Raw genomic sequence first — 20,440 nt, 5'->3', positions numbered from 1 at the left:
TCATTGTTAGCTCACATCAACAGAACACACGCTTGACCTTTACTTCGTTTGAAAGACTTTTAATACAAGGGATCTCACATTTAGATCTATTGTCTTCTATTACCAAATATTTATTTTAGACTGAGTCAATCACTTTGGTCAAAATCATTGATTTTGATATTATTTTTAGGCACCCAGGTTTACACATATATCTCCACATTAGTATGATACTATCCATTTTGAACTTAAATTTTTATGATTTTACTTTTGGTCATTTTTCAAAAGATCTCATACTAATGAAAATGATGTGTATTTTATAAACTTTTATGTTTTTTCTTGTGATTATTCAATAATTTAAAATTTTATTTGTACCTCAATAATATATATATATATATATATATATATATATATATATTATGAATTTATTTTCATATAATTTTTATTAGCCTAAAATATATTTTTGTTTCATTTTTTTTAGTTTAGTCTTTTAAGTTTAAAAAAATTGTCTTTGCAAGTATATTTGTTTGATAAAATTAGTCATTTCATAAAAAAAAATTACTTTATACCATATATGGAGATTGTTTCCCAATCTACGTCAATGAAATCAAGTCAATCCTCATTTTAACAAATGCTAAATATCTTTATTGCAATAGTGTTTGTATATAATTAAAAAAAAACATGATTGAAAAATGAAAATTTATCTCTATTAGAGATTAATTAATTATTAATAGAATTGATAAATATTTTACATCAAATATATGGTGATAAAAAAATATATTGACCAAGTTATTATGATAAATTAATGAGAGAATTACTTAATTAATAAAGAGTTTAAAGTAGATTGAGGGAATCAAACTGTAACTAAAAAATAAAATTAATGATTAAAAATATATTAATTTTTTATTCAATTATAAAAATTAAGAGAAATATATTCCTAATATACATATATTATATATATATATAAGTTATCCATAAGCAGTTAAATTCTATTATAATTTAAAAATGTAAGTTTTTATTTATTATAATTTAAATATTTAAAATTATATTCAATATTGATAGTAATAGTTTAAAACCTTTTTACTTTTATAGTAACATAATAAAGTTAAACTCTTGCATTAATTTTAATTAATTAAATAATGTATACCGAATTTAATATGGCGCTGGTTGTTGTGCGTGGGAAGCATTTTCCACGGAGAATTGAGATTAAAAAAAAGAAAGGAAGTGGCAGCCTTGAAGAAAGTTCCACGCGGAACTTTAGGCTTTCCAGGGAGTAATAGAGTCTGACTCGTCAAAGATGGTAACAAAAAGAGGTTTGTGAAGAGAAAGAGGGATACAGGGCAGAGTAGAAGCAGAGGCTTCTCACTTCTCAGCACACACAGGCCTCAGCCTCAGGGTTCTCACTCTTAGACTGACCATTCTGTCAGAGTGCATTATTAATTACTGTCTTCTATTTCTAATCCATTTCATCTCATGCAGAATCAAACCCACCACTCATCCAACTTTCAAAACCAATTCTACCATTTTAAATATTTAATAACCTTCTCAAATAAATATTAAATAAAAGAGCATTGATATATTATTTATTCATAAATCTGTCCATACTGCACGAGGAAAAATAAGCGAAAAGGGGGCAGATGACATGTGACAACAAACAACTACTCTTGACTGACTCAATGCACCACCAACTCCAAACCTGGACTCAACCCCAACTCTATCCATGCATACCGTTGATGGTCAACGTAACATCGCACGTCAAACTCTTCTCTCTCAAGTGACGGGTTTTGAAAACTCAAACGAGATTGCTAAGGAAAATGATTCATATGGAAGAAAAAAAGAAACAAGATAAAACCTAAACTCAAATAAATAAATAAATAAAAACAGGTTAAGTAAGTACAGTATAGTCAATGCTAATAATACTAAAATTTTATATCTTTAATAGTCTCACAAATCCGAAGTTTGTACAACACTTTCCGTTTGAAATGACAGTACAAGTATATATTTAACCAAAGCAAATACAATAAAAATGCTTAAAATACAATGGCTAACAAAAAATACATGAACAATTAAGCTAAACTATACCATAAAAAGCATAAACTAAAATCATCAAAGTCATTATGCAAAAACTTAACCACCAAATAAAAATTATATCTCAAAGTTTAATCAGAAGCACGATTCAATAAGAAACACTTGACCATCATAAGGAAAAAGTAAGAAAGCTTAACTATTAAGAATAGAAACTAAATCCACAAAGAAAGAGAGCTAAATCGTCAGAGCATACCAAAAGCATACCGATTGGTGGTATAACCTCACCAAGTAGAAGAGTTAATGTCACCAAAATCAATACAGTGTCCTAATAGGATTAAATTATACCTTTAATTGTTTTATTTATTTTTAAGATTTAATTTCATCACATTATATGTAGATTCCAAGGCAGAAGTGTCAGACATAGCATAGCAAGAACCAAAACTGTATATGTTTATCATTATCAAATCAAATTTACGAACTCTCGTATTTAATATAAACAAACACACATATCTGTCATGAATCACTTTCTTATATTAAGAATGAAAAGAATAAATATTAACCATGAAATTATATATGGATTTTCAAGATTTAAAGCCATATGATAATTTAAGAGTCGTAATCTAATGGAGAATATTTATTTTTATCACAGTCACATATATAAAAAAAAAATGTATTATCGATCACTTGATACGTCTTTTATATATACTTTGTTTTTTAAAAAAGAAATGTTTTTGCAAGTTGCCCTTTGATATATTTTAAGAAAATTCACTATATATCTGATTAAAATACTCATGAATATTAGCAAATCTCACGTAATGATTATTGGATAATTTTGGGAAGATATAACTTATATTTTCTTAAAATTTAGGTAAGGAGCAACTTTTTAAAATGCCCAAAAAGTGTATTGAATGAGAATTCTTTTCATTGTAAAAGAAAATAAGGTTCAACCAATGAAGATTATTTTAAAAAAAATGAAGAGAGCACACCATATGGAAATCAAACCCATATTCATGCACATGAAAAAAGACTTATTAGTCCCTACACTAATCACTGTACCAATAAGTTTAATTGTTATATAAGCAATTTAAATAAATTTTATAGTTCAACATGCAAATTTCTCATATATTTCTTCATACAAAATAAAAGTAAAAATAAAAATAATTTTGAATAAAATGAGAATTGAACATAGGTAAATGTGATTATTTAACACATTTTTGGAAACTTCTTTAATTTTTTTAAGAAATTTAGTAGAGATTGGGTCATAAGGTTTAATTAGTGATCTACTAGTTTGATCTCTAACTCACTAGTTTAGTATCCTAACTGATTTAATGACTAATCTGGTTTTTAAAACTATGTATGCACTGACCTAGTATCTAAATTAGTTTAATGATCGATCAAATTTTGTGTGTGTGCGTGCATGCTTCGGTATATAAATATTTTTTATAAAAAATATTCATTATTAAAATGAATTCATTAGATATATTTATTTACTTAAATCTTATTACAAATATGAGGCTTTTTGACCCCACTAAATAATAAAAAAATTAAAAACACACAAAATAAATTAAAAAAAAAAACAATTTACCGGAATTGGTAGTTTCTACCACGGAGGAAGCCACGTGGATGAGAAAACGCATGGGGGGTGGGGGTTTTTTAGAAAAAGCCTCCCCCCAGGCGTCTTATGTTGTTGATGTGGCAGGGGGCAGGCGTTTTCAGAAAGAGCCTCCCCCCAGGCTCCTTCTACACGTGGCACGTTTGGGTTTGAAAGAGCAGCTGGGGGAGGCGCCATCTGTTTTTCAGAAAGAGCCTCCTCCCAGGTGCCTTCTACACGTGGCAGGTTTGTAAAAAAAAGCAGGGGAGGCGTTTTCAAGAAAAAACCTCCCCCATGTGCCATCTGTTTACGTGCTTATACATTGCAATGCGCCACTCCCCTAGGCGCTATGAAATTCAAAGTAGTTAAATGTAGAACGTGTTATTGGGTTTCACAAAATTCACTTTTTCTGGTGTGGTCTAGGTGATATTTTATTTGGTGGTCCAGGGTAGTACAAGTGAGTAATATATTTTATTTGTTGTAATTTTAATTTTTAATTTTTATAATATATTGTATGTTTGTATCGTTGTTTATTTTGTAAAATAGAGTGGTGTAATAATTTAATTTTTTTTTTAAATAGAATGATCAATACGTAAGTTTTAAACGTGGAACGGGCCGTTCTGAAAATAAGAACGGGACGTTCTGAAAGCAGAACGGCCCGTTCTTATTGTACTGAAGATTTGTTTTTTTTTCCTCTAGAACGGCACGTTCTCCTTTTAAAATAGGCCGTTTCGGAACTAAAATGAACATCTTATGAGCTCTTTGAGAACGGGCCGTTTTAATTTCAGAACGGCCCGTTCTAAATCCATAGATAAGACACCACTGTTGCAATTAGAACGACCCGTTTTGAAATTAGAACGGGCCGTTCCAGTGCCCCAATTAATTTTTTTAATTGAAAAAGTTATATAATTTGATTTTTATAATTGAATATATGTATTTATTGCAATGTTAAAAATTATGATATTATACTGAATATTTTAAATTTTAGAATTTGAAACAATATTAATGGAATATTTATTTTGATTTATATTTTATCAGGAATGTCTCATAGAGGAATAGATTATGTACCTGATAGTGACGAAGAAGAAGACATTATTCCATTAGATGAAGTATTGACAGATGAGCAATTTTTGTCAATAATGAGAAGTGCTATGGCAGCTAAACAGGCTGAAGAAGTTAGAGAACAGGAGCCATTGTCTCCGTTGTCACCCCCTACACCAAAACTTGGGGATGATAATGATGAAGAGACATCTAGTGCACATACCATACACATATTGTGTCAAACCCAAAAGATGTGTCTTGTGCAGTACCATACACATATTGTGTCACATCTGCATCCGGGGTCAATGTAGTCGGATAATATGTCCCAGTTGGTGGCTCAGTCGGAGGAACTGGCATTTGTAAACCCTGGTGATCAACTCGCCTTCGTCGACGACTTAGCCCCTTTCCTTCTCGTTGACCCACCCCAATGTGCTCCACCTGAACTGCGTCTGGTTGTGGTAATGCTGCAGCTGGAGTCAGTGTAAAAGGGAAACTCACCCTGCTCACCTCGTCTCGCAACTGCAAGCAGTGGCCGATCCTCTCATGCATCATGGTAAAATCGAAGGAATCCCTATGTTCTTCACTGGTGCTATGATACATGTGTTCCAAAACATCGGTCTACAAATAACATAATAAATATCATCAGAACACTAAATTTGTAAATATGTCACAAGTAATTATTTAAATACATCCGTAGATTTGTACTCACCACATATCCTTCCTTTGCACTAGAAGGAGAAATCCATCGCCTTGTATGTTTCCTATACCACACCATGTATTCTGAGCTATTGCTCAAGTGTGGTGTATCACACGCAGGTTGTGTCCATACACGATGAAGTCGTGATTGCCACTCCTACACAAATTGAACGTGCATGTGTGACTAGTCCGTGTTATCCTTGCCTCTCAAGGAAAGATCATGCAATTTCTCCGGATGAATAGGAGGCGCAGGAATGTGTTGGACCATCCCAAATTGTCGCATGACACGATCTGCATAATGATACTCGACGATGTTGAAATTAATCAATGGGACAGTTGACCTCCATACTTGTGAGTCCTCAAAACAGTAAGGAGGTAATGTAGGTAGTAACTCCAAGTATGGTTGCCATACAAACTGCAAAACAACATAACAAATAAGTAGTTATCAATTATCATTTATAATTACAATTTTTAAATATAAATCTTGAATAAAATATTATAAATTAAGACTTACATCCTCTCTTTTTAAACGGTCAAAATACTCTCTATACTTCACAATTTTATCTTTTGTTTCCTCTCTAGGTTTATGCAAGGCATAATTCCACCTGTTTTAAAAACAAAAAAACTATTAATACTTCAACATACAAATTATTTCTAAATATATTTATTCTTAAATCGATCACAAGTAATATAGTTACTAACTTTGCCCCTAGAGGAACATGAAATGTAGATAAAGGTGGATGAAGTGGTGCAAGAAATGGAAACCGATACCATGCCTATAATTGCAGTAAAATACCTGAACCACCAATTTCCTTGTGATCATAATTCGTGCACACGCACAACTACCTGTACATATTCGCCAACACGCATGACCCCCAACTCATTTGACCACAAACATCCAGGTCTTCTAGGAAACTCAGGTATCTGAGGGATACATACGAGTTAGAGTGATCAGTTAATAGATATCCCCCGATTATGCGTAAAATGAACGCTCTAGTATAGTGTTCCAACTGTTCCTGGCTATGTATATGCTCAGAAACATTAGAAAAGTGTCGGTCAATCTAGGTCATCCTCAATCGACCGCCAGCAAGCATTGACTCAGAGGGTGTCATGCCAAGAAGGCGCTGCACAAGAGCTCCCCAATCCATAGTCACGTATCCAGTAATGGGTGCCCTGGAGATCTTCAACCCAAGTAACATTGCAACATCCTCCAACGTGATAGTACACTCGTCGAAGGGCATGTCAAACGTGTGGGTCTCTGGTCTCCATCGCTCAACTAAGGCAGAAATTAAATGATTGTCCACAGGAAAGTAACTGATCTGCGCCATCCCCATAAAACCAGCCCTCTGTAGAAGATCTTGAATAGGAGCTGGAATCTCAACACCACGCAACTCTGATTGTGTTGCTCTCCTAACCTTCAAAACCCTATCTTCAGCTCCATTCCATATATGCTCAGATATATGGAATGGTTGAAGCCTTAATAACGAATCGTCGATAGGTCTTGCATGAATCATCTGTGTAGACATCCTGATATAATTAAACAAACAAACAAAATAAATATTAAACTCAAACAACTAATTACTTATAAATTTTATAAATGCCTAAATGCCTAATTTAATCCATCATAATAATTCAAAATTTTCAATTGAAACCCTTCATGGCAGCAATCAGAACAGCCCGTTCTGAAACCAGAACGGACCGTTCTCATTGCACAAAACGTGTCTTAAATTGGGTTCTGGAACGGCCCGTTCCGAAAGCAAAACGGGCCATTCTGATTCCTTCCATTTTTTAGTAAACCAAACAACAAGAACGGTCCGTTCTACTTTCAGAATGGCCCGTTCCACATCCAAAATAACAACCAAATTGTTCAACCAAAACGACCCGTTCTATTTGCAGCACGGGCCGTTCCACACCCAGAAACCATTAACGAATCAGCAATAAACATTTTCAATTTAAATATTTATTTCTAAATTTAAATAAATAAACTACAACTCATACCTGGATAACAACGTGCGAAAATAATTTTGCGGGACAATAAAATTTCTATAGAAGCGTTTTCTCAGAGCGCCGGGAGTACAAGCGTTTTCTCAAACAACAATATTTCACCCTCTACTCTCCGACTCACACTTAAATAGAAAATGGGGGAAGGTGTACCACGTGTCAAACGTATAACAGATGGCGCCTCCCCCCATGCTCTTTCTTCTCCAACATGCCACGTCCAACAGAAGGCGCCTCCCCTAGCTGGTCTTTCAAACCCAAACATGCCACGTGTAGAAGGAGCATGGGGGGGAGGCTCTTTCTGAAAACGCCTACCCCCTGCTCTTTCTTTTCCAATTGCATTGACTGCCACATCAGCAACATAAGGCGCCTGGGGGGGAGGCTTTTTCTAAAAAACGCCCACCCCCATGCGTTTTCTCATCCACGTGGCTTCCTACGTGGCAGAAACTACCTATTCCGGTAAATTATTTTTTTTTTAATTTATTTTTGTGTATTTTTAATTTTTTTTATTTAGTGGGGTCAAAAAGCCCAAATATGACATTAAACTATTTTAAAAAGTTGAAAACTTATACATAAAATTATTTAAATATAGAATTCAAAAAAAGAAATAAACAAAAAATGTTATACAATAATTAAGAAGGCTAAAAATATATTATTTTATTTTATTTAAATAAATAAGTATAAAAATAAAATAAACTTTAATAATATTATTAAAATTGACAAGGTCAAGAAATAATGAAACATAAGAGAGAGAGAGAGAGAGAGAGGGAGAGGGAGAGGGGGAGTGAAAGTGAGAGAGGGAGAAAGAAAAATAGAAAGAGAGTGAGACAAAGAGAGAGAAGGAGAGAGAGAGGGGGGAGTGAGAGAGAGAGAGATAGAGAGAAAAAGAAAAATAGAAAAATAGAAAGAGAGAGAGAGAGAGATTTTGTTTTAAAAAAGAGATACTATGGTCTTTTAATATGCATGAAACTTTCTCCCTAACTCAGGAAAATTAGATTCCCACCCCTCCAATAAGAAAGTTGTTGTGGGAAAGTGAGACAAAAATAGTTCTTGAAAAACTACATCCCTAGGATTTTTTTAAATAGCTGTTAAATATGAGAAACCAAGATTCCTAATTTAAGATTTCCAAGAAACTAAAAATATTCCACATACCAAATACACCCCAAGAGTAAGTATACTTAGACTTACCTCACTTAATAACTCGTATTCTACATCAAATTTAAATTATCCAACAATTGAATTAAAAGGTTCTTAATGTATAGATCAAGTCTGCAATTTTTTTTTAAATTTGAAAACTATTTGAAACCTCGTTTCATTAATTCAAATTGATGAATAATCATATAAAAATTTTATATGTTGATTTGAGTTAAGAAATAGACTATCAAATAGTTTTCAAATTTTTTAAAAATTTGCAGACTTTATGTATTAAGAACTTTTAATTCAACTATTGGATCATTAAAAATTGATGTGAAACATGAGTTATTGAGTAAAGTAAGTGAATCCCTCCCTCTCTCTCGATATATATATATATATATATATATATATATATATATATATATATATATATATATATATATATATATATATATATATATATATATATATATATATATATATATGAATAGATTCGTTTACTCAAAGAAAGAGAGAAAGAGAGAGGAGAGATCCATTTATTTTAAAAGTAAGTTTACCTATATTCAAAATTCATTTTTTACATCAATTTTCAATGATTCAAACATTAAATTTAAAGTTCTTAATGCATAGATCAAGATTTACAAATTTTAAAAAATTAAAACTACTTAATAATTTATTTCATTAATTCAAATTAACGAATAATCATAAAAATATTTATATGTTGATTTGAATTTATATAATAAAATATTAAATAGTATTCAAAATTTTTAAAAAATTGTAGACTTGAGTTTAAAAACTTTTAATTTAATAGTTAAATTATTAAAATTTAATATAAATTATTAAATTAAATAAATCTAAATATATTTAGTCTTAAAATAAGGAGATGATATATATATTACAACTTTTCTTACGGAAAGTGATGGCACGAGAATCAATTAATTTTTAATTTTGATCATCTACATACGATTGTGTGACTTACATTTATAATTTTTGTTTCTCGTGATAAGAAGAGTTCTAACTTAATATGGATTTAATATATAATGTTAATAAAAATGTAATTTAAATGGATGGTTACAATTAATTAAAACTAGTTAAAACAGCTTTGATTGTTAATGTATGACAAAAACAAATATTTTCTTGTATAACGTACAAAGTATAATATTAATATACATGTCTGTATATATAAATATGTACACAAAGAGAGTCATTAACAGCAAGTGTAAAACTTCTCACCGCTGAATAACATTTTGTAAAATATAAAATCAAACTAAACATTGAATTGATAGGTTTTATAAAATAGATGAAAGCTATAAAATTTTATATAATTAAAAAATTAATTAACACTTCATCAAACTATTGTATTTTGAAGAATGATTGAGAGTGTATAACATATATAAGAATGTTAAATCTCAATCTTTTAATTAAAATAAATAATTTTGATTAAAAATTATAAATAAAGTTAAAGTAAACAACTAGTTTGGTTCCTAAAAAACATTGAGGTGACCAATTGGTTTCTAAAAGATTTTTTGTGGCATGAGTCTCTAAATTTTAATTCTATTATATAATTTAGTTATTCTATTATATTTAGTCTCTAACTTTGATAGTTTCTTAAACAGTTACGAGTGAAGCATCAAGTTGACACCTATTCTCTCTTAAAGTTAGTTGTTCTATCTCGTGATCATCTAATATGAACTATATTACAAGGTTTTTATATTCTTCAATAACAATGGATATTTTTACATGTTTAAATATTTTGGCTATGGGTGTTTTGGTTAATATAAAAGGTTGTTGTTAGGTCTTGTAAAGTTTCATGCAATTATGTTTCTATCATCCTTAATTTTTTCATCTATTTTGGAAACTAATAGGTAACCCTCATTTCATCTTTTTGTGGTTATAATTCTATTAATAATTCTACAAATACACTATAGCTTAACATTTTGTTGCACACTATGCATGTATACCATGAACAAACGAAAAAATCAAGGATGACCACTCCTTCAACAACAACTTCATGACTTTCATATTGCACAACTAACATCAACCTATCATCAAACAAAGAGTAGATGAATTGAAGAAATTAAGGATGATTGAGACAGAAAAATTAAACTACAGAATACCCTACGAAATCCAACAACCCTTCAATTTTAATAAGAGCACCCAAAGCCAAAATATTTAAATATGACAAAATCTTTATTGTTGTAACATTGTAAGTTGTGACAATGTTATAATACCCCTAGTTGTCTTATGTTGTTAAGTTGAGTTGTCAGTGTTGAGATGCTTAGGGGTTTAACGATCCCTTTAGAGCTTCAGTGGTATTGAGAAGGAGTTTTCTGGGCAGAGGTCTAGTTTGACCCCGAAGAGAAAAATATATAAGATTTCTATTTTGAATAGAGTCTCATAAACTCATTTCCCTCAACTTTCGAGGGAAACACTACAAGAAAAATTGTTATTATCTACGGAATATTATCTACGGAAATTTTTCCGTAGATAACATTTAATTATCTACGGAATATTATCTACGGAATATTTTCCGTAGATAATATTTAATTTTCTACGGAATATTATCTACGGAATTTTTTCCGTAGATAATTTCCAGTTATCTACGGAAATATCCGTAGATAAGTTATCTACGGAAATTTCCGTAGATAAGTTATCTACGGAAATTTTCGTAGATAACTTATCTACGGAAATTTCCGTAGATAACTTATCTACGGATATTTCCGTAGATAACTGGAAATTATCTACGGAAAAAATTCCGTAGATAAATTCCGTAGGTAAAACATTTTTTTTTATAAAATAATTAAAATATTTAATTTAACATCATTAAAAAAAATAATCATTATAAAATTTATTTATTTTAGTTTAATTATTTATTATAATACTTTTTATTTACTAAAAAATTATTTTTAATTAAAATATAATTTAGAATAATGAATAGCTTTAACTTTTGTGTACCATATTTAATGGAAAACATAAAGAAAAGATGAATTCAGTTTTACTTTATTAAACGTAAGAAACAAATTAAAGATTGAATTTTTTTAACAAATAAAAACTAATATAACAATTAATAATTTATATTTCTATTTATATTAATTATAAATATTTCTTATATTATATAATAATTCATATAATTTATTTAATATTTTTTAAGTTAAATTTGATTATCTTATTTTTAAAAGATTCAATAATTAATTTTCTTATTTAAATATTAAATTTATTTTGAAAATACTCAATTGAGTCTTTAATTTTTTAAAATATATTAATTTAATCAAATTTCTTTTCCTTTTAACTTCAATTATTTTTAAAGATGAATTAAATATATATATTATTATTATTCATAATATAATAATTAATTATCGAGTGGTGTGTAATACTTAATAAAAGTTACACCCGGTATTACTGTTAGTATAACCTGTTTGTCTATATATATAGAGACAGAGACAAAGAGACTGAGGAAATGAATGGAAGAAAAATAGTTAAATATATAGTTGTTTGATTATATGTATATAGTAATAGATAAAGGGAAATATATATACGTCATCTTGTAACTAATTTTTGTCTCCAAAATAATGGATAATTCTATACCCTCAATTCTTAAGAAATAAATAAATAATTTTTAGTTATTAATTTAACTTTTTATTAAAAGATTTAAAGACATGAAATGTATAATGGTATGTGATAACCTAAATAAATAAATAATTTTTAATTATTATTAACGATCAAACTGTTCAATTTAAAAATTTTAATGCATAGATCAAATTTGCAAATTTGTAAAAAATTTAAAAATCATTTGATACTTCATTTCATTAATTCAAATTGACGGATAATCATAGAATCATTTTATACATTGATTAAAATTAATGAAACGAAGTATCAAATGATTTTTAAATTTTCTAACAATTTACATATTTGATCTATGCATTAAGAACTTTAAATTGAACGGTTAGATAATTGAAATTTCATAGAGAAAATGAGTTATTGAACGGAGTAAGTCTATGTAACTCTTAGAGTAAAAAGATCCATCTTCTTTAATATATATATATATATATATATATATATATATATATATATATATATATATATATATAATTTGCTTTCCTTTTGTGTTTCATTTTCTGTTTATGGTTTTTTAGTTTATTAGTTGTCATCGTACATGTGTTTGTTACCTTTTTCTTTAATTTGGATTTTATACGATGTAAGTTTTAATTAGATATTCAGCGAATCATATTAATAAAGATTTCAACAAATTATATTACTATTAAACATCCGATAAATAAGGATATATTTAAAGAAATAACTTATTTAAGATATTATATAATAAATTTTTATGTAATAAGATCAATGAATAATGATATGTTTTAAGAAATAATACTTGTTTATCATGAAAATAAATTTTGATTGAAAATAAAATAAAAATATAAAAAGTAACTAAATAACTTTCAAAATGATATTCTATATCACAATAATATTAAAATGATTTTATCTAATTTTTTTTTTTAAAATAATATTAAAAATTAAATATTTTTATAAATACTAGAGATGTTAAATCACTTTGTGCCACTAATAATGATAGGTAGATAAAATATTAGAAGATTTTACGTAGTTATTTAGAGAGAATATAATTTTTTTTATATTCAAAGAAAAAGTGTTATACATAAAACTTTAAGATTTTGTTAAAATTTCAAAATTGAACTATTATTATTGTTATTATAAATATATTATTATTTTAAATTTGAAATACTATTATTTTGCATTTAAATTAAATTATATTAATCATTATTTTCAAGTTTAAATTAAAATATTATTTATATATTAATTTAATTAATAAAAAATATAATATAGTAATTTTAAAAATAATTGTATTTTAAAGATATTTATTTCCTATTATTTATAGGAGTTAAAATGATAGTTTTTTTTTTTAAATAAAAAATATATTCTTAAAACACAAAACGTCACAAAGAAGAGAAGAGAGACAAAGTTTAAACCCTAATATACAGAGAAGAGAGGCACGAGGTTCGTGAGAGGCACAATTTTAAACCCTAATATACAGAGAAGAGAGGAGAAACGATGTAAAAATAAAATCCAGGAGGTGTTCTACATCGGTTTTATTTACAACCGATGTAGAAATGGAAACCCTAATATTCTCACGCCCAAAGACTCATCATCAACAATCACCCAAACTCCGTGCTGCGGCGTGTGGCGAACATGGCTAGGCAACTCCACCTACGCGAACTTCGCCCCCTTCCTCTCTTTCCCCTCTGCCTGGGACTCCTTCATCAGCTCCACCACTCACATCCTCTCCAACTCTGTGTCTGCGCCCTCGTCTTCGAAAAACCCTTCGTTTCTCTCTCCCTCAACCCTAACCCCTCCCTCCACCTCCTCAACCCTACCTACCTTCAATTGCACGTCGACGACGTATACTTCCCCCTCGACAACGCGCAACATGACTCTAAGGTCCTCCAAACAAAAACCCTACCTCTTCGCTTTCGCTTTCTTTTCGCAGTTACTTACATTCTTTTCTTCCTATTTTCAACACCATTCCAAAATTCCACTACACCTGTTCCCACCTGCACCATTTCTAACCCTCCCTCATTTCTGCACACAATCCGCTACTTTTTCTTCCATTTCCTGATTTCCTACTTTTCCTATTCTCGACAAACACTCATATTTACACTCTTTTTCACCTTTTAAGCTCCTCTGCTCTTCTGGGCACCGCTAAAGGTTCTTATTTTTACCTCTTCTTTAAAAAGAGTGATTTTTATGACGGTGTTGTTGCTCAATGCTCTTTCTATTGGGCTGTTCAAGGCCTTTGATTCATTTGTTTGATGAATCAGTGGGTTTTGGTTTCTGGGTTGGTGCTTGATCTCCTTGGTTGGTTGGTTGTTAGTTGGTGATTTTGAATTGTTCAAGTTTTGTTGAGCTGATGAATTTTTTTTTTAATAATATTTTTTTATGACATTTGTTGGATCTTGGTATTGAAATTTTGAAGTTGGATTTTTGGTCCTAGGCTGTTCTGGTTGGTTGTTTTTTATTTTTTTGTTCTTTTTCTGGTGTTTTGTTTTTTCCTCATGCTTTCTGGCCTGACCGACTCTGAAAGATGATTTATGTGCATGTTGTTTACAGTGTTTTTGAAATCTTTAGCCTTGTTTGTTTGCTTTTCTTCTTCTGGGGTTCTCTGGATCTTGCATTTCTGGATGTGTTCTCTCTGATCAGGTTTTTTACTTTTGAATTTATTGGTGAATTGGCTGGATTGTGTTTTGTTTGCTTTAGTTTTGTGGTGATTACTTTTGAATTTCTCACTTTGCTGGTTTTTCATTTCATCTTCTTCAAGGTTGTTCTGGTGTTTTCCTTACGGAGAAAAATAAACTCACATGGTCTGCTTTTCACCGCAGCATACCACTCGAATCCTTCAAGAGTGGAGCTTGATATGATCATTGATATTGTGGAGTAAGACCCTATTAATTTTGCAAATGCTAAATTTTGCTAGGACCAGAAGTCAGCCAAGGTCTACCAGATCTCTGTCTTTGGGAGGTAAGATTTTAAAATTGATAATAAATAGTGGTATAACTAACTCTCTGTTTATATTGAATCAAGCTTAGGTACTTTAAGCTTTAATCAATTTTAAAACTGTCTTTTCTAGCACTTCAGTATAGGGTAGTTTGGAGTCTTTGGACACTCTTGATGTGGCATATGTTGTTCGTAATTTGTGAATTCATTATTTGTCAAAATTCTGTAATTTATTTTATGTTTTGTTGGTTGTTTACTAATAATTCATCATTACATATCATTATAATTAAATTAATGTTTTAAGATAAATTTATTCTTTTTTCTATTTTTTGTCTTTTAGGCATGGATTATGTGGATCCAAAAAGGAAGAGCAATTTTGTTGGAAAAGTTCTTCTTGCTGCAGCATTAACAACACTATGCATTATCGTGATCACGAGATCTCCATCTTTGAATTCCCCTAGTCCGGTACCCTATATTCTTATGTGAGTTTTACTTAACAGTGGGTGTGGGTCTTATTCTTTATTTTGCGGGTTTTATTCCCAAATTAGTGGGATATATATGAATTTAAACTGATGGAAGAAAATGTGTTAGAGATTGAGTTGCTTGCACTTCCAATTTTAAATGGATTCTTATTCTAATATTGAAAGTGAAATATTTGATCCTGATTGGTCGGAGGTATGAATAGATGTTGCTAACTCAATCCAGATTATTTGGAAGAAAGCATAGCCTGAGCGGAACCCCTATTGTGTTGATTGTTGAAGCGGATTTTATTTTCTTTTATTTTATTTGATTTGAATTGTTTGACTGTTTTGAATTTGAGTTGCTATTAGATATTTTGGTGCTGGTTTTCATTTTTAATTATTGTTATGCAGTTTTTTGTTACATTTTTTTTTCTGATTGGATCTTGTTTTTGAGTTGCGTTGCTGGTGCTTGTGTAGTTCTGTTGATAATCTAAGAGAAATTGTTGTTTTTTTTATTTTTTTTATTTTATGTTTTATCTACGGAAATTTCCGTAGATAACTTATCTACGGAAATTTCTGTAGGTAACTTATCTACGGAAATTTCCGTAGGTAAGTTATCTACGGAAATTTCCGTAGGTAAGTTATCTACGAAAATTTCCGTAGGTAAGTTATCTACGGAAATTTCCGTAGGTAAGTTATCTACGAAAATTTCCGTAGGTAAGTTATCTACGGAAATTTCCGTAGATAAACGCATCCGTAGATAAATTCCTTAGATAAACGCATCCGTAGATAAATTCCGTAGATAAACGCATCCGTAGATAAATTTTATATCCGTAGATAAAATCCGTAGATAACGTTATCTACGGAAAATTTTCCGTAGATAATGTTATCTACGACCTTATTATCTACGGATTTTTTTCCGTAGATAATCCGTAGATAATTATCAGTTATCTACGGATTTTCATCATTATCTACAGATTTTTTCCGTAGATAATGCTGATTTTTCTTGTAGTGAAAGGATTCTAGAGAGAAAGTCTTTGTTCCATGAGCTATCTTTTTCTCTTCTTCTTCCAATCCTTCTCTAAGTTATGTTTTTGTAATTCAGGTAGTGGAAACCTTGAATCAATGAGGTTGAGTCGTGGAGTCTGATTGTTCTTTTCTTCTACCTTAGAATCAAGTTACTTGAGGTAAGGAAAGCTGGAAAATTTTTGTGTGTTGAATGAAATGAGGAATTGTAGATTAATTGTGAGTTGTGTTTAATGTGGAATTACATTATGTGTGATTGAGTTGATGAATTCGAAGAAGGAAAAACAAGTTGAAAAATGGAGTTTTAAGTTGTTGTGAAGAATGAGATGAATTAAGATGATTTGTAGTTGCATGTTGAGTTTATCTACATTTTTGAGTTGGTTGTGATGTATATGTTTGATGTTTTGTTTTGCATGTGTTGAAAATTTTCTAGATTTCAAATTGTAACTCAAAATCAGGTTTTGCATATTCAAAATTATAATAGTACACTAGGCGCGCCTTCAAAGCCTTAGGAGTTGTTCTAACTTGAGGTTCTCTATCTTGATCACACCGAGCGTAGTATTGGTGGTATCGAACATGAGGAGAAAGACTCGTCTCGAGTTGAGACAATGTTAGGCTTGGTTGAATGGTGCCAAGTGTGGGAGCCCTAAGAGCCCTCTAACTTGGTGATGCTAGGCCCAAAGTTGTATGGTGTCCAGCGTGGCCTGTAACGTAGTAGGTTATTTTAGAAGGCCCAAAAGCCCAGTATGGGTGATTCAGTAGCCCAGAACGGGCCGTTCCCAAACTGGAACGGGCCATTCCAAACTACTGAATTGACTTATAAAATGTAGTTGAGAACGGGCCGTTCTGGAGGGAATACGGGTCGTTCTGCATGTAAATTTTGTATGTGATGAAGGGGTGCAGAACGGGCCGTTCCGGATTCGGAACAGGCCGTTTTGGCCACTCTGGAACTTCTATAAATAGGGGTTGGTGGTTGAGGAGAAAGTGAAGTTTTTAGAGAGAAGTTTTTAGAGAGAAGTTTTTAGAGAGAAGTTTTAGAGAGAAGGACTCTGGGTCTGTGAGCTCCTTTCTCTCCCAAATTTCTCTGTATGATTCTTTTTCTCCTCTAGATCACTAATTCCTTCTGTCTTTTCTTGAAATTTAGATTAGGAAGCTTGCTTTGGGAGGATTGAAGTTCCGGGTTGAGCTTCGGAAGGAAATTCTACTTCTTCTCAGTTATTGGCTATTTTGAGCCAATCTTCAGGTGAAGGAAGCTAGAATGTAGCTTGTTTAATTTCAGGAGAGTTAGGGAAGCTTTATGCATGGTGTTCTTTTGTTGAAGTAGTTGAGTTGTTGGGTGCTTAAGTTGATTTATGCTGTTTATATTGTGTAAGTTGACATGATAGATGACTTTTTAAATATGTTGTATATTGCTGAAGTTGTTTATAAAGTTGTTAAGTTGCATTAAGTTGATATTGTAATGACTATAGTTGTTTAATTAAGTTGGTTGCATGTTGTTAAAATTATTAAAGTTGCATAGTTGTATGATTGAATAAGAAGTTGTCAAGCTGATATATAATGCCTATTGTTGTATTGTTGTAAGTTGTCTATTGTTGTTAAGATGTCTATTGCTGAAAAGTTGTATGCTGTTTAAGTTGTTAAGTTGATTAAGTTGTGATGATGAGTTTTTGATCACTAAGACTAGGGGAGATGTTTTCGAAGTTTCTCATCCCATGGTGTGGATTGAGATAGTTGTGGTGCTCTGAGAGCCCAATTTGTTGAAAAACCCTCCTTGGGGAAGTTGTCCCTTGGAGTGGACGTTGTGTTGTTCTCCTTTAGGACTTAGTTGATCCCGTGTGTGGGCAAGGTCGAGGCACACGTGTACAAAGCGACCACGGTATAGGGGCCAGGCCGAGCTATATCGATTACAAGCGACCAGATGTTTATTGTTGTAAAGTTGTTATGGTGTCTATTGTTGTAAAGTTGAAAAGTTGAGGACATATGGTGAAGATATATGTCCTATGTTGAGATACATAGTACTAAGGTGATAAGTTAAAAGTTATTTTAAAGTTGAATCCCTTAGTACTGTGTGGGCGACATGGAAATAGTCGATCCATGTCATGGTTGAATGACCAGTTTGAGTAAGGTATCTAGTCAGAGATGTAGTCTTTGACTAGGTACTAGAGGGTGCGTGGTACTTGGAGGACAGTGGGTGGGCTAACTCCACATATGGATTGGTGATGTTAGCCAAGGCCGCGGTAGGTTCATACCCAAACCCTTCTGTCCTGACAGTAGTATTGGACCTCCGAGTCTAAGTGGCACACTTGAGCAATCGCCTATTGTTGTCTATACCTGGTTCTCTTCGGAGTTCCTAACGCTATTCTATACCTGACCTGGTTGAGATAGGTCAAACGCTGGATTTGGTAGGGTTTATGCTACCTAGACTGCTCAACCTCAGTTGTTGGAGATCTCCCAGTTGTACATGCGTGACGACGCATTAAATATTAAGTTGTATATTGTTGTTGTTGTTGTTGTATTAAATTTGCTTCTAAGTTGTATGAATGAGTTGGGTTTTTATGTTGAACTGTATGGTCGTCGGTGCTGATGACTGATATGCATTAATATCTGTCATGAGATGCATTTATTGCATGATTGTTAATATGATGAAGTGTGTGGTGTTTGACTTCATGATTGATAGTTGGATGATTGTGTGGTATAGACTATTATCTGTACTTGTATGATTGATTTTTGAACTCTAGCTTACCCTTCTGTTTCCATGTGGTGGAACTGCGATGTTCATACTTGGTATGGGAGCAGGTCAGGGCTAACTTAGAGTTGAGGTGTCCGCTGCGAGAAGGGGAGTTTTGATCCTCGTGTTAGAGTTACCTTTTTGGGTAACGATTTTGTCTGTGCTTGACCGGCAGTAGGGAATATTATTTTTGGCATGACTGTACATATATGGAGTTCTATTTTATAACCAGAAACTTAGTTATTTTCATTTTTATTTGTACATGTATGTATGAGTTATCCAGCTTAATATTTCTCTTAGTTTCACTAGCAGTAGTGCGATTCCACTAAGTGTAGAGACCATGGCGGGTTGTTACACGGCCAAACTAGAGGTCTCTGTTTAGATTTCATTGGGTGCCAAGAGGGTGATGCCAAATGAGACTCAGGCATAGACTCTCTATCTAAGATGGATCTAGGTGTAGTGTTTTACGACTCTAGGTGCAAGGTCTCAAGGGCATCTGCCTTAGCCACATTGAACATGGGATGTGTAGTGTTGGGCATGAGTGAGATAGAAAACTCCTTGCCTGGATGCCGTTGAGTGCATGGTGAGTAGCGCTAAGCATTAGTTGTTGAAGAAATAATGATAATAGGGTCGATGAAGTGTTGATTTCTTGTTGATTTGAGTTGTTATATGACAATATGATGAATGAGTTGTAAAGATGACGTAATATATGATGATTATGTTGTAAGTTTTTAGATGAGGAGTAGATATGTGATGTGAGATGTGTGTTGACCATGTTGTATGTTGGTTGTGTAGTTCAGTTGAATACATATCATGTTGTTAAGATGTAGTTGATTATAGAGTTGAAAAATGAGTTGTTTGATGATTGAGTTGTGAGATGCAAAGTTGCATGTTGATTCTATTGCTGCGTTGAATTTATAAAGAGTTTTTGTGTCGTTGAGTTGTGTTGACCACTTAGAACTAGAGGGAGAGTTTTCAAAAGTTGCATATCCCATCGTGTGGATATTGTGTTGTGGTGCTTCAAGAGCCTAATTTTGTTGAAAATTCTTCTTGAGAAGTTGACCCTTGAAGTGGATGTTGTGTTGTTTCTTCTTTAGGACTTTGTTGGTACCGTATGTGAGCAAGGTCAAGGCACACATGTATGAAGCGATCACAATATAGAGGCCAAGTCAAGCTATAGTAATTACGAGTGACCAATTGAGTAAAGTACGAAGTCAAAAACTTGGCTCCTGAACGAGTATTAGAAGGTTGTAG

At 31.7% G+C, this 20,440-nt stretch overlaps 1 protein-coding gene and 1 long non-coding RNA gene across 2 annotated transcripts; one reads left to right on the top strand and one right to left on the bottom strand.

Annotated features, from left to right (window-relative positions):
- Window positions 1-6,393: 6,393 nt before the first annotated feature.
- On the bottom strand, window positions 6,394-6,858 carry LOC109810526 (protein MAIN-LIKE 2). The gene has a single exon (XM_020374009.2). The coding sequence runs from the start codon at window positions 6,856-6,858 to the stop codon at window positions 6,394-6,396; it is 465 nt and encodes a 154-aa protein (XP_020229598.2).
- A 6,065-nt stretch (window positions 6,859-12,923) lies between these two features.
- LOC145958361 (uncharacterized) lies at window positions 12,924-15,829 on the top strand. Its single transcript, XR_014434092.1, has 2 exons — window positions 12,924-14,995; window positions 15,312-15,829. It is a non-coding gene; the product is annotated as an uncharacterized LOC145958361 (long non-coding RNA).
- The last annotated feature ends 4,611 nt before the right edge of the window (window positions 15,830-20,440 follow it).

The sequence above is a fragment of the Cajanus cajan genome, chromosome 5 (assembly GCF_000230855.2).
Source record: "Cajanus cajan strain Asha chromosome 5, NIPB_CcT2T_4, whole genome shotgun sequence".
NCBI classification, from domain to species: domain Eukaryota; kingdom Viridiplantae; phylum Streptophyta; class Magnoliopsida; order Fabales; family Fabaceae; genus Cajanus; species Cajanus cajan.
Note: the sequence above shows the minus strand (reverse complement) of the source record. Positions and strands in the feature narration are given on the sequence as shown.

What these genes read in the sequence shown, in the direction of transcription:
- LOC109810526 (XM_020374009.2), bottom strand. Translation starts at nt 6,858, where the DNA reads ATGTCTACACAGATGATTCATGCAAGACCTATCGACGATTCGTTATTA.